A 13,811-nucleotide genomic window follows, 5' to 3' on the forward strand; every position below is an offset into this window, starting at 1 on the left:
AGACCTAATCCTGCGGTTACCAAACCGGAACCCCTCAACGCCTTGACTGCGCCTAGAAATTCTGTCCATAAAAGTTATGAACAGAATGGGTGACAAAGCACAGCCTTGGCGGAGTCCAACCCTCACTGGAAACGTGTTCGACTTACTGCCGGCAATGCGGACCAAGCTCTGGCACTGATCGTACAGGGAACGGACCGCCACAATAAGACAGTCCGATACCCCATACTCTCTGAGCACTCCCCACAGGACTTCCCGAGGGACACGGTTGAATGCCTTCTCCAAGTCCACAAAGCACATGTAGACTGGTTGGGCAAACTCCCATGCACCCTCAAGAACCCTGCCGAGAGTATAGAGCTGGTCCACATTTCCACGACCAGGACGAAAACCACACTGTTCCTCCTGAATCCAAGGTTCGACTATCCGACGTAGCCTCCTCTCCAGTACACCTGAATAAACCTTACCGGGAAGGCTGAGGAGTGTGATCCCACGATAGTTGGAACACACCCTCCGGTCCCCCTTCTTAAAGAGAGGAACCACCACCCCGGTCTGCCAATCCAGAGGTACCGCCCCCGATGTCCACGCGATGCTGCAAAGTCTTGTCAACCAAGACAGCCCCACAGCATCCAGAGCCTTAAGGAACTCCGGGCGGATCTCGTCCACCCCTGGGGCCTTGCCACCGAGGAGCTTTTTAACTACCTCAGCGACCTCAGCCCCAGAAATAGGAGAGTCCACCACAGATTCCCCAGGCACTGCTTCCTCATAGGAAGACGTGTTGGTGGGATTGAGGAGGTCTTCGAAGTATTCCTTCCACCTATCCACAACATCCGCAGTCGAGGTCAGCAGAACACCATCCGCACCATACACGGTGTTGATAGTGCACTGCTTCCCCTTCCTGAGGCGGCGGACGGTGGTCCAGAATCGCTTCGAAGCCGTCCGGAAGTCGTTTTCCATGGCTTCCCCGAACTCTTCCCATGTCCGAGTTTTTGCCTCCGCGACCGCTGAAGCTGCACACCGCTTGGCCTGTCGGTGGGGGAGGATGCCGGACAGACCTGGGAGGCCCAAACGCATTGTGAGGGTCTGCTGGGAACGTCTGGCAGAGTCTCCTGTCAGACAAAGTTTCAATTCCCACCTCCGGAAGAACTTTGAACATGTCACGAGGGAGGTGCTGGACATTGAGTCCGAGTGGACCATGTTCCGCACCTCTATTGTCGAGGCGGCAGATCGGAGCTGTGGCCGCAAGGTAGTTGGTGCCTGTCGGGGCGGCAATCCTAAAACCCCTTGGTGGACACCAGCGGTGAGGGATGCCGTCAAACTGAAGAAGGAGTCCTATCGGGTCCTTTTGGCTCATAGGACTCCGGAGGCAGTGGACAGGTACCGACAGGCCAAGCGGTGTGTGCGATATAGAACATGACTATATCGTAATATTCGATTATATGTTCTCACACAGTTGCTTTTGGCTGAGGGCATTACATTACTGGCGTTTCTCACTCCTTCTCGTGTCTCCTTCTCAGAGACGTAAAACAAGCCCGCCTTCTGACATACATCACATAATGTCGCGCATCTAGCGTCATACGCTCTCGCTGAGCAGAGAGGTAGCAGCATGGCTGACGTTAGCTGAGGCAGGTCGAGCGGAGCTTGTGACAATACAAGAGAGAGAGGGTGCGAAACTGATCACAAATGGAGGAAGAACAATAAATGCCCAAAATAAAGAGCAGGGAATCCATGATCTGGCGGTGGTTTGGCTTCAAGCGGGAAAATATTGAGCAGACAACAGCAATATGCAAGGTATGCAGCAGAAGTGTTACTACAAAAAGGTAGCAACACTATTACTTTGTTACTTCATTTAAAAAGTCACCCGTGAGAGAATGACGAGTATTTAATAAATACAGTTTTGGTAAATACAGTTTTGGTCAATTGACTTAGTTGTGATTTCCCTCTCTGCATGAAAGTTTAAAAGTAGCATATATTAATGCAGTATGAAGTAGAATGTTTTAATGTAGACACATACAATCATACAGCTGTGATTATATGTAAAAAGTGTTCATTTAAGGCCAACGCAAAATATCGTAATATATATCGTATATCGAAATATGGCATAAAAATATTGCGATATTAATAAAAGCCAATATCGCCCAGCCCTAATGTAAGTGTAAAAACCAAAACCAACAACATATTGATTAGTACAATTTCAGAATGTGCATGTTCTATTTTTAAACAAAGAAAACAATCTGAAGTTGTCTTTACTTTTAAGTTATCGTGCCGTGATTTTAACAGTCCGGCCCACCTGGGAGCAACGTTCCCTCTAAGGCAGTGGTCCCCAACCTTTTTGTAGCTGCGGACCGGTCAACGCTTGATAATTTGGGGGTTTTTCCTTCGTCAAGAAAAAGGGTTTTTTGTCATGAAAAACTGAGTTTTTTGGGGGGGTTGGTGCACTAATTGTAAGCGTACCTTTTGTTTTTTATGTTCCATCCATCCATTTTCTACCGCTTATTCCCTTTCGGGGTCGCGGGGGGCGCTGGCGCCTATCTCAGCTACAATTGGGCAGAAGGCGGGGTACACCCTGGACAAGTCGGCACCTCATCGCAGGGCCAACACAAATAGACAGACAAAGTTCACACTCACATTCACACACTAGGGCCAATTTAGTGTTGCCAATCAACCTATCCCCAGGTGCATGTCTTTGGAAGTGGGAGGAAGCCGGTGTACCCGGAGGGAACCCACGCATTCACGGGGAGAACATGCAAACTCCACACAGAAAGATCCTCAGCCTGGAATTGAACCCAGGACTGCAGGACCTTCGTATTGTGAGGCAGACGCACTAACCCCTCTTCCACCGTGAAGCCCGTTTTTTTATGTTGTTTTAATAAAAAAAATAATTTAAAAAAACTCCTCTTTGAGCTGCCACCTTATCGTGGTAGAGGAGTTTGCGTGTCCCAATGATCCTAGGAGCTATGTTGTCCGGGGGCTTTATGCCCCCTGGTAGGGTCTCCCAAGGCAAACAGGTTCTAGGTGAGTGATCAGACAAAGAGCAGTTCGAAGACCTTTATGAAGAAGAAAAAACATAGACACAGATTTCTCTCGCCCGGACGCGGGTCACCGGGGCCTCCCTCTGGAGCCAGGCCCAGAGGTGGGGAACGATGGGGAGCGCCTGGTGGCCGGGCCTGTTCCCATGGGGTCCGGCCGGGCACAGCCCGAAGAGGCAACGTGGGTCACCCTTCCAATGGGCTCACCACCCATAGCAGGGGCCATAGAGGTCGGGTGCATTGTGAGCTGGGCGGCAGCCGAAGGCAGGGCACTTGGCGGTCCGATCCTCGGCTACAGAAGCTAGCTCTTGGGACGTGGAACGTCACCTCACTGGGGGGGAAAGAGAGTTGAGAAGTTCCGGCTGGATATAGTCGGACTCACTTCGACGCACAGCAAGGGCTCTGGAACCACTTCTCTCGAGAGGGACTGGACCCTCTTCCACTCTGGCGTTGCCGGCAGTGAGAGGCGACGGGCTGGGGTCGCAATTCTTGTTGCCCCCCGGCTCAAAGCCTGCACGTTGGAGTTTAACCCGGTGGACGAAAAGGTAGCCTCCCTCCGCCTTCGGGTGGGGGGACGGGTCCTGACTGTTGTTTGTCCTTATGCACCAAACAGCAGTTCAGAGTACCCACCCTTTTTGGGAGCACTCGAGGGAGTACTGGAAAGTGCTCCCCCGGGTGATTCCCTTGTCCTACTGGGAGACTTCAACGTTCATGTTGGTAACGACAGTGAAACCTGGAGAGGCGTGATTGGGAAGAATGGCCGCCCGGATCTGAACCCGAGTGGTGTTTTGTTATTGGACTTTTGTGCTCGTCACAGTTTGTCCATAACAAAAACCATGTTCAAACATAAGGGTGTCCATATGTGCACTTGGCACCAGGACAACCTAGGCCGCAGTTCCATGATCGACTTTGTAGTTGTGTCATCGGATTTGCGGCCTTATGTTTTGGACATTCGGGTGAAGAGAGGGGCGGAGCTTTCTACCGATCACCACCTGGTGGTGAGTTGGCTGCGATGGTGGGGGAGGATGCCGGACAGACCTGGGAGGCCCAAACGTATTGTGAGGTTCTGCTGGGAACGTCTGGCAGAGTCTCCTGTCAGAGAAAGTTTCAATTCCCACCTCCGGAAGAACTTTGAACATGTCACGAGGGAGGTGCTGGACATTGAGTCCGAGTGGACCATGTTCCGCACTTCTATTGTCGAGGAGGCTGATCGGAGCTGTGGCCGCAAGGTAGTTGGTGCTTGTCGGGGCGGCAATCCTAAAACCCCTTGGTGGACACCAGCGGTGAGGGATGCCGTCAAGCTGAAGAAGGAGTCCTATCGGGTCCTTTTGGCTCATAGGACTCCGGAGGCAGTGGACAGGTACCGACGGGCCAAGCGGTGTGCAGCTTCAGCGGTCGCTGAGGCAAAAACTCGGACATGGGAGGAGTTCGGGGAAGCCATGGAAAACGACGTCCGGACGGCTTCGAAGCGATTCTGGACCACCGTCCGCCGCCTCAGGAAGGGGAAGCAGTGCACTATCAACACCGTTAATGGTGCGGATGGTGTTCTGCTGACCTCGACTGCAGATGTTGTGGATAGGTGGAAAGAATACTTCGAAGACCTCCTCAATCCCACCAACACGTCTTCCTATGAGGAAGCAGTGCCTGGGGAATCTGTGGTGGACTCTTCTATTTCTGGGGCTGAGGTCGCTGAGGTAGTTAAAAAGCTCCTCGGTGGCAAGGCCCCAGGGGTGGATGAGGTCCGCCCGGAGTTCCTTAAGGCTCTGGATGCTGTGGGGCTGTCTTGGTTGACAAGACTCTGCAGCATCGCGTGGACATCGGGGGCGGTACCTCTGGATTGGCAGACCGGGGTGGTGGTTCCTCTCTTTAAGAAGGGGGACCGGAGGGTGTGTTCCAACTATCGTGGGATCACACTCCTCAGCCTTCCCGGTAAGGTTTATTCAGGTGTACTGGAGAGGAGGCTACGCCGGATAGTCGAACCTCGGATTCAGGAGGAACAGTGTGGTTTTCGTCCTGGTCGTGGAATTGTGGACCAGCTATATACTCTCCGCAGGGTTCTTGAGGGTGCATGGGAGTTTGCCCAACCAGTCTACATGTGCTTCGTGGACTTGGAGAAGGCATTCGACCGTGTCCCTCGGGAAGTCCTGTGGGGAGTGCTCAGAGAGTATGGGGTATCGGACTGTCTTATTGTGGCGGTCCGCTCCCTGTACGATCAGTGCCAGAGCTTGGTCCGCATTGCCGGCAGTAAGTCGAACACATTTCCAGTGAGGGTTGGACTCCGCCAAGGCTGTCCTTTGTCACCGATTCTGTTCATAACTTTTATGGACAGAATTTCTAGGCGCAGTCAAGACGTTGAGGGGTTCCGGTTTGGTGACCGCAGGATTAGGTCTCTGCTTTTTGCAGATGATGTGGTCCTGATGGCTTCATCTGACCGGGATCTTCAGCTCTCACTGGATCGGTTCGCAGCAGAGTGTGAAGCGACCGGAATGAGAATCAGCACCTCCAAGTCCGAGTCCATGGTTCTCGCCCAGAAAAGGGTGGAATGCCATCTCCGGGTTGGGGAGGAGACCCTGCCCCAAGTGGAGGAGTTCAAGTACCTAGGAGTCTTGTTCACGAGTGGGGGAAGAGTGGATCGTGAGATCGACAGGCGGATCGGTGCGGCGTCTTCAGTAATGCGGACATTGTACCGATCCGTTGTGGCGAAGAAGGAGCTGAGCTGGAAGGCAAAGCTCTCAATTTACCGGTCGATCTACGTTCCCATCCTCACCTATGGTCAAGAACTTTGGGTCATGACCGAAAGGATAAGATCACGGGTACAAGCGGCCGAAATGAATTTCCTCCGCCGTGTGGCGGGCTTCTCCCTTAGAGATAGGGTGAAAAGCTCTGCCATCCGGGAGGAACTCAAAGTAAAGCCGCTGCTCCTTCACATCGAGAGGAGCCAGATGAGCTGGTTCGGGCATCTGGTCAGGATGCCACCCGAACGCCTCCCTAGGGAGGTGTTTAGGGCACGTCCAACCGGTAGGAGGCCACGGGGAAGACCCAGGACACGTTGGGAAGACTATGTCTCCCGGCTGGCCTGGGAACGCCTCGGGATCCCCCGGCAAGAGCTAGACGAAGTGGCTGGGGAGAGGGAAGTCTGGGTTTCCCTGCTTAGGCTGTTGCCCCCGCGACCCGACCTCGGATAAGCGGAAGAAGATGGATGGATGGAATTTTAAAAAAATAAAAAAAAGTGTAATTTTTATTAAAAAATAATAAAAATTAATAAAAAATTATTCTGGGGCCCGGTACCAATCGATCCGCGGCCCGGTACCGGGAGACCACTGCTCTAAGGTGTGCGCCTGCGCAAATGCACACTGCTCACGCGTCCTCTGCGCACAGCAAATTAATGCCGCGCAGAAAATCAAAAATCCCATCTGAACTTTAAACAAAATAAACACATTACAATTTATTCTGTATGATTTTGCAATGCATCTCTATGAGTGACAAGTGACAACAAGAGTGGCCCAGATGAATTAAACAATCTTTGTCAACACAGTTCAATTATCGTCTGTCGAGACACTTTACGGACAGGAATTCCATCAATCACTTTATGGAGCAAAACTGTTTGTAACAACACCAAAAACATGAGTAAAAAACAACTTTTATCCATAAAAACTGGTAATTTTCTGCCATATCAACTTTGTCATCCGTCGTTTCCACAGAAGCAGCTCGCTCTCTCACCTGCAGCAACACAAGCACTCATGGCACTTAGCCAGTGTTGCGTTTATGGCCACACAAAAAGTCGGACAATCCCAACGCCACACAATGTGTAAATGCCAGGTTGCAACACTCTGACTCCTCAATCAGATGTGTGCATAATTTACTGCCATTTATTAAGAATGTTAAATCCAAGTATATTATTCATGAAATATTGTAAATAGATTTCATAAATGCTAATAAAAAGATATACTTTACAGACAGAAAGTTACAAGAACTAAATGTAATCTCTGAAAGGGGTAACATTTCTTTTAAAGGCAGGACCCGCAGCCAGACATACAAAACTAGCACATAGTTCAAGAAAAAACATGTTTTTTTGTTATTCTCATTGAAAGAGGGCAAAATCACTTATATCGGAAAATTATTTTAATAAAACATTTAAATTGTTATGATGTCAGGTTTGGGACAGGTGTGACGCTGGTGCTGGTGTGGTCACAGTGTGCACGCCTGATGTTGCTCACATGTGCTCCACTGAATGCTCAGGGAGTTCGTGCGTTTGCTCACACACATGAAAAATTTGAGGGAACATTGCTTGGGAGTACATTTTTCTCCATGTGGCCCCCCATCTAAAATGAGCTTGACACCCCTGCTCTAGTATCATGTCTATTGATACTATACTCGGTATCGATAGTATAAATATCTGGACCCATCACCCCTATTTTACATTGAAGCCTTACCCATACTTGTCGACCTTGAGACCTCCGAATTCGGGAGATGGGCGTCCGGGGGTTTAGGTGGGCGGGGTTTGGGTGTACATTGCGGCGTCCTGGAAGAGTTAGTGCTGCAAGAGATTTTGGGTACTTGTTCTGTTGTATTTATCTTGTGTTACGGTGCAGATGTTCTCCCGAAATGTGTTTGTCATTCTTGTTTGGTGTGGGTTCACAGTGTGGCGCGTATTTGTCAGTGTTAAAGTTGTTTGTACGGCCACCCTCAGTGTGACCTGTATGGTTGTTGATAAAGTATGCCTTGCATTCACTTACGTATGTGTGTTAAAGCCGACATTTTTATGTGACTGGTCCGGCAGGTTGTTTGTATGGAGAAAACGCAGATGTAACGACAGGTTGTAGAGTACGCTAAAGGCACACCCCGATAATGTTGTCCGGTTGGAAATCCGGAGAAATTCGGGAGAATAGTTGCCCTGGGAGATTTTCGGGAGGGGCACTGAAATTTGGGAGTCTTCCAGGAAAATTGGGAGGGTTGGCAAGTATGGCCTTACCGTTTTTTCCTTATGTCGTCTACGAGTCCTCCAGTGATAATGAATCTTGGGAGTCACTTAGTTTATTTTCCGCCAGTGGTGGTGAGGATTAGTATGGTTTTTTTTGTTAGTTTTTTTTGTCCTGTCCAGCTTTTAAGGCAAATCATATAGTTGATGTAGATGCCCATAAAAGAGAAGTGTAGGATACTTCTCTTGTTGCCTTATTTGAATTTGACTTTATTAAATGTATTTATATTATCATTTGGTGCAGCCGGGCCGGAACAGGAGGGGATGGAAAGAGATAAAAAGGAAGACAGAGAGGGAAATTGTGGGGATAAGAGGGGGCTTAGACAGAGAGACAAAAACAAAAATAGCAAACACAATAACAACAACAACAATAGAACAACACCAGCACATACAATATGTACAAATATGATCGTAAAAGTGATAGCAACGAAGCAGTTAGTGAAATAAATAATATAGAAATGACAATGAGCATTTTTACACTAAAACTGGAGCAATACAAATACCAATAGAAAAAGCGCTACTGATCATGAACAATACAAATAGTTTACCTCTATTATCAACAATACAGTTCAAATGCAACAATACGTATACATAATGATGATTAGAAAGATTAAAAAAAAAAATAAATAAAAAAAAAAAATAAGGAATACCGAAAGATGGAGGGGAAGAGAGAGAGGCAACCTATATTAATCTTGTAGATTGTTATAGCAATAATGGGTTAAGCTTTGTCAGTATGCCATGTGTTACCCAGTATGTTAGAAGCCGCTTCACACTGCGGATAGACGACAAATTCTTAGCAGCTTGCTCTGAAATTTGAGCCGGTGTTCTGGCAAGACATAAACCCTCTTAGAATTTATGCAACTAATGCATGTGTGTAAGACGGAATATGGACATTGTGTCTCCCTGAACGTGCATTTCTTTTGAAGGAACCTTCTTTAGTCACGCAAACATTCATCAGTCAAATGACATTTAACACTAACAGAGTTTTGATGTTTAAACCAGGAACTAATTTAATGCCACATTACTAACAAAAAATAATGGCATTAGAAAATCTGTTATTTTTGCACACTGAAGTTTGTAATGCTGCTCACGAGTGCAAAAGTCTGCAGAACTTACATCGGGTCATCACATTCCCGCTGAGCTCTCACAATTCCTGCTCCACAAGACCTTGAACAGGCTGTCCACTCAGTCCAGGAGCCCCAGCCCCCATTGACACTGTCCGGGTGATGTCCAGCTGCGACACACTCCCCGCTGAAACACCACTGGCAAGAAGGAAACACACTTTAGATTGAATGTATTCACGCTTGCCTTGGAAGCCAAATTTTTTTTTATGTAAAATAACTTACTTTAAGTGAATGAGGCAAACCTAACATCCTAATTTTCTGTCAGTCTCCATTTAAGAAATCAGTTTTTCCAAAAAAAAATATGATGGATAGTGTTAGATTATTTTAGATACAAAACCGTACCTCAGTTTTTGTACTCCTCACTTTTCACGGAATTTGGTTTTCGGCAAATTTAGCCCCAGTTTTCGTTTACCGTTTCTAATTTGCACCTAGCAAACTTGTTCGCCCACATATTCCTTGGACTCGAGGGCCCAAACTGAAAAATTCCACGAGTTAGTCACTCAGTCTTGACGTCCAATTTTATTTGAAACATGTCTTTATTCAAAAAAACGTCTTTGTGTTAACCTTCTATCTACTCCCCATTCAGAAGTCATTCTCATCCAGCTTCTTTTTTTTTTTACTGAGTATAACCAAAAAAATTATCCACAATTGGGCCTAAGAAAGTTTTGACAATGAAGATGAACAACCCGATTGAATTCAAGAGAGAGACCTCGTTGCAAAGTATAAAGTAGCCTTCAATGAAAGGTAAAAGTGATGTTACGTGTTCATTTGTCCTTTACACGTCTTATTCACAGATGTTTTCTGCATTCAAAAACTATAAATACTCTTTATAAAATGCGCAATTTTTTATCTTTTTTCGGAAGGGATTAATTCATTTTTCTAATATTTTGTCTTAAACCGAAGTTCCATATTATTGTTTTTTCTTTGGCTCTCCAGGATTAGTTAATTTTTCAGCTTTGCCTTTGGTCATCAATGAATTTCATTTTATTTTAAAAGCTTTTCCATCCATTTTCTACCGCTTATTCCCTTTCGGGGTTGCGGGGGGCGCTGGTGCCTATCTCAGCTACAATCGGGCGGAAGGCGGGGTACACCCTGGACAAGTCGCCACCTCATCGCAGGGCCAACACAGATAGACAGACAACATTCACACTCCCATTCACACACTAGGGCCAATTTAGTGTTGCCAATCAACCTATCCCCAGGTGCATGTCTTTGGAAGTGGGAGGAAGCCGGAGTACCCGGAGGGAACCCAGGCATTCACGGGGAGAACATGCAAACTCCACACAGAAAGATCCCGAGCCTGGATTTGAACCTAGGACTGCAGGAACTTCGTATTGTGAGGCAGACGCACTAACCCCTCTGCCACCGTGAAGCCTTTTTTAAAAGCTTTTCAATGCATGCAATACTGTTTCAATTTTATTCTTTTTTAGTGGGAACATTTAAATCACAGGTGTCCAAACCATGGTCCGCCAGCCTCCATGGCATGTTTTCAAAATACTTTTACATATCCTGAGTCTACATAAATGGTTGGTAAATGGTTGTACTTGTATAGCGCTTTTCTACCCCTTTTTAAAGGAGCCCAAAGCGCTTTGACAGTATTTCCACATTCACCCATTCACACACACATTCACCCATTCACACGGGAGCTGCCATGCAAGGCGCTAACCAGGACCCATCAGGAGCAAGGGTGAATTGTCTCGCCCAAGGACACAATGGACGTGACTAGGATGGTAGAAGGTGGGGATTGAACCAGTAACCCTCAGATTGCTGGCAGGGCCACTCTCCCAACTTCGCCACGCCGTCCCCATATACTCTGCCATCGTGTGGACAATGAGTGACTCAGATCAATGCTCCTTAAAATTACTTAGAAACAAAAGCACAGCATTTACCTATATGACACAGTCCAAACCATCTTCCCTAGTCATGGTGCAAAATGAAAAAAAAATGCAACTAACATAACATTAACGTGGACCCCGACTTAAACAAGTTGAAAAACTTATTCGGGTGCTCCCATTTAGTGGTCAATTGTACGGAATATGTACTGTACTGTGCAATCTACTAATAAAAGTATCAATCAATCAATCAATCAACGGTAACACATGGTCACATATATCACAACCAGCCAACTAAACATTGTGGATATTATGAAAAACGTCCAAACACCATAAACAAATTCAAAATTACACCCATTTATATCCATTAGAATGCATGATGGGAAAATGTAAAACACTGTTTCCACACTTACCCATGTTTGAGACATTTAAGCTGCTTGATATTTCTAATTGATTACAAAATTCAAGCAGGTCGTCACAGGAATAAACGAGGTATGAGTCAAACTTTCACATACAGTACAGGCCAAAACTTTGGACACACCTTCTCATTCAATGTGTTTTATTTATTTTTATGACTATTTAGAGATTGTAGATCGTCACTGAAGGCATTTGTCACGACTGGGTCGCATGTTTATGCGGGGTTTGTTCTCCCAGGAAGCAAGAGGACGACTCCGGATAGGACTTGCAGGTAACAACATCATTTAATTGTAACTGAACACAAACAGTCAGAACAAGGTGCCGATCGCAACAACTTAGCACAGACTAGAGCATGGAACAAAACCCACTTGGCAAAGGTGTGACACAAACAATGAAGCCAGAAAGAGTGATCAACAACGGCAGACTTAAATAGTCGTCTCTTGATTAGACACAGGTGTGTCCCAAACAACAGAGGCTGGTGAAAATCATAAGTAACCATGGTGACTAAACTGAGGAGGTGCACAAACAGGAACTAAAGGAGTCTAAAACTAACAGAACATAACTAAACAAAACATGATCCGGACCACGGATCATGACAGCATCGAAACTATGAATGAACACGTGGAGTTATATACACACTCTTGGCATTCTCTCAATGAGCTTCAAGAGGTAGTCACCTGAAATGATTTCCACTTCCCAGGTGTCAATATTTTTGATGCATTCAGTGACAATCTCTAAAGTTTTTTGAATACGTCGTTAATGGTTTTATATCAAGTTGTCTGGATTACTGCAATGCACTTTATGCTGGCATTAGCCAAAAAGCTCTCTCCCGGTTGCAGTTAGTCCGGAACGCGGCAGCACAACTTTTAACAGGGGCCAGGAAACGCCAGCATATAACCCCAATTCTTGAGAGTCTGTACTGGCTCCCTGTTCATTTTAGAATTGATTTTAAAACATTGCTGTTTGTTTTTAAAGCTTTACATGGACTGGCTTCTCGTTACATTTCGGACCTCATCCAAATTGAGGTCAGAGAGTCAGCTCAAGCTTGTGGTGCCCTAGACCAGACTTAAAACCAGGGTAGACGGGGCCTTCTCTGTGGTCGGCCCTAAGGTGTGGAACACTCTGCCCCTCCATGTTAGAACTGCTCCCACAGTGGAGTGTTTTAAGTCTCGTCTTAACACTACGTGAGTTGTGTGGTCCTCTGTGTTTTTTTTTTAATTTCTATTTACTTTTTTAATTGGTTTTACCTTTTAAAATAGTTTTTAATAATGTTTATTTTTATATTGCTTTTATTTTTTATTCAGTCTTTGGTGGAGCTAAGGATATTTGAATATTGTTTTTAATATTGTTGTGCAGCACTTTGGAAACAATTATGTTGTTTAAATGTGCTACACAAATAAAGTGGATTGGATGGGATGGAAGGTGAATAGTCATGAAAATAAAGAAAACGCATTGAAATGAAGAGTGTCCAAACTTTTGGCCGGTACTGTACTCTTAATACACAAACTATATCAATTATATATCCATTACCTTGATTATACATCCATCAAAATAATATGTACCTGTATTCGGACCCAGGCAAATTTTTTTTTAGAAACAACGCGGCTCCCGAGTCAGAAGGTTTTGGACACCCCTGATTTAAATGAATAATCGGTCAAGGACCATGAATTACTGGAACAACAGTTTGTCTTCAATATCCCGAAACCTTATCATGGCACAGAAGGTGACACTGAGCTGTGATGGTTTTATCATTGGACGACTATTATTTTGCGTCGAGATCGCATTTTACTGCGTGGAGTGGTTCTCCCAGGATGCAGACGGAAATTCCGGAAGCAAGATGCAGGGGAGACAATGATTTATTGTTAAATCCTACAGGATACACTGCAAAAAGTCCCAAAATTGTCCAAAATACCTACCCAGGTTTGAGTCCCACAAGTCCTGCCGCCGGCCAGGATGCCCAAAATTTCCAAAACGCGCCCAGAAAAGTCCCACGGGAAGGCAGGGAGAAAAGCGAGAAAAGTCGGTAAAATGTTCAAAAATCACACCCGGGTTCGAGTGCTTTGTGGCATTCCACGTGGGACTCGAACCTGGGTAGGTATTTTGAACATTTTGGGGACTTTTGCTGACTTTTCCAAATTTTATCCCCCCTCCCGTGGGACTCGGCTGAGTGTGTTATGGACATTTTGGGCATCCCCGGACTTGCGTGGCCGGCGGCGGGACTTGTGGGACTCGAAACCTGGGTAGGTACTTTGGACATATTTGGGACTTTTGCCGACTTTTCCAAATTTTATCCCCCCTCCCTGTGGGACTCAGCTAGGTGTGTTATATACATTTTGGGCATCCCGGGACTTGCGCGGCCGGCGGCGGGACTTGTAGGACTCGAACCTGGGTAGGTATTTTGAACATTTTGGCCGGCTTTTCCTCTCTTCTTCCCCGC

General features: G+C 46.4%; 1 protein-coding gene across 1 annotated transcript in view; it reads right to left on the minus strand.

The window, feature by feature from the left end:
• LOC133543159 (A disintegrin and metalloproteinase with thrombospondin motifs 7) overlaps nucleotides 1-13,811 on the minus strand; it is a 292,170-nt gene that overhangs the window by 115,093 nt on the left and 163,266 nt on the right. Inside the window, exon 11 of the mRNA XM_061887652.1 lies at nucleotides 9,118-9,263. Coding sequence (XP_061743636.1) covers nucleotides 9,118-9,263 — 146 coding nt within the window. The remainder of the gene's footprint in view (nucleotides 1-9,117; nucleotides 9,264-13,811) is intronic.

This window comes from Nerophis ophidion, linkage group LG25 (assembly GCF_033978795.1).
Source record: "Nerophis ophidion isolate RoL-2023_Sa linkage group LG25, RoL_Noph_v1.0, whole genome shotgun sequence".
NCBI lineage: Eukaryota > Metazoa > Chordata > Actinopteri > Syngnathiformes > Syngnathidae > Nerophis > Nerophis ophidion.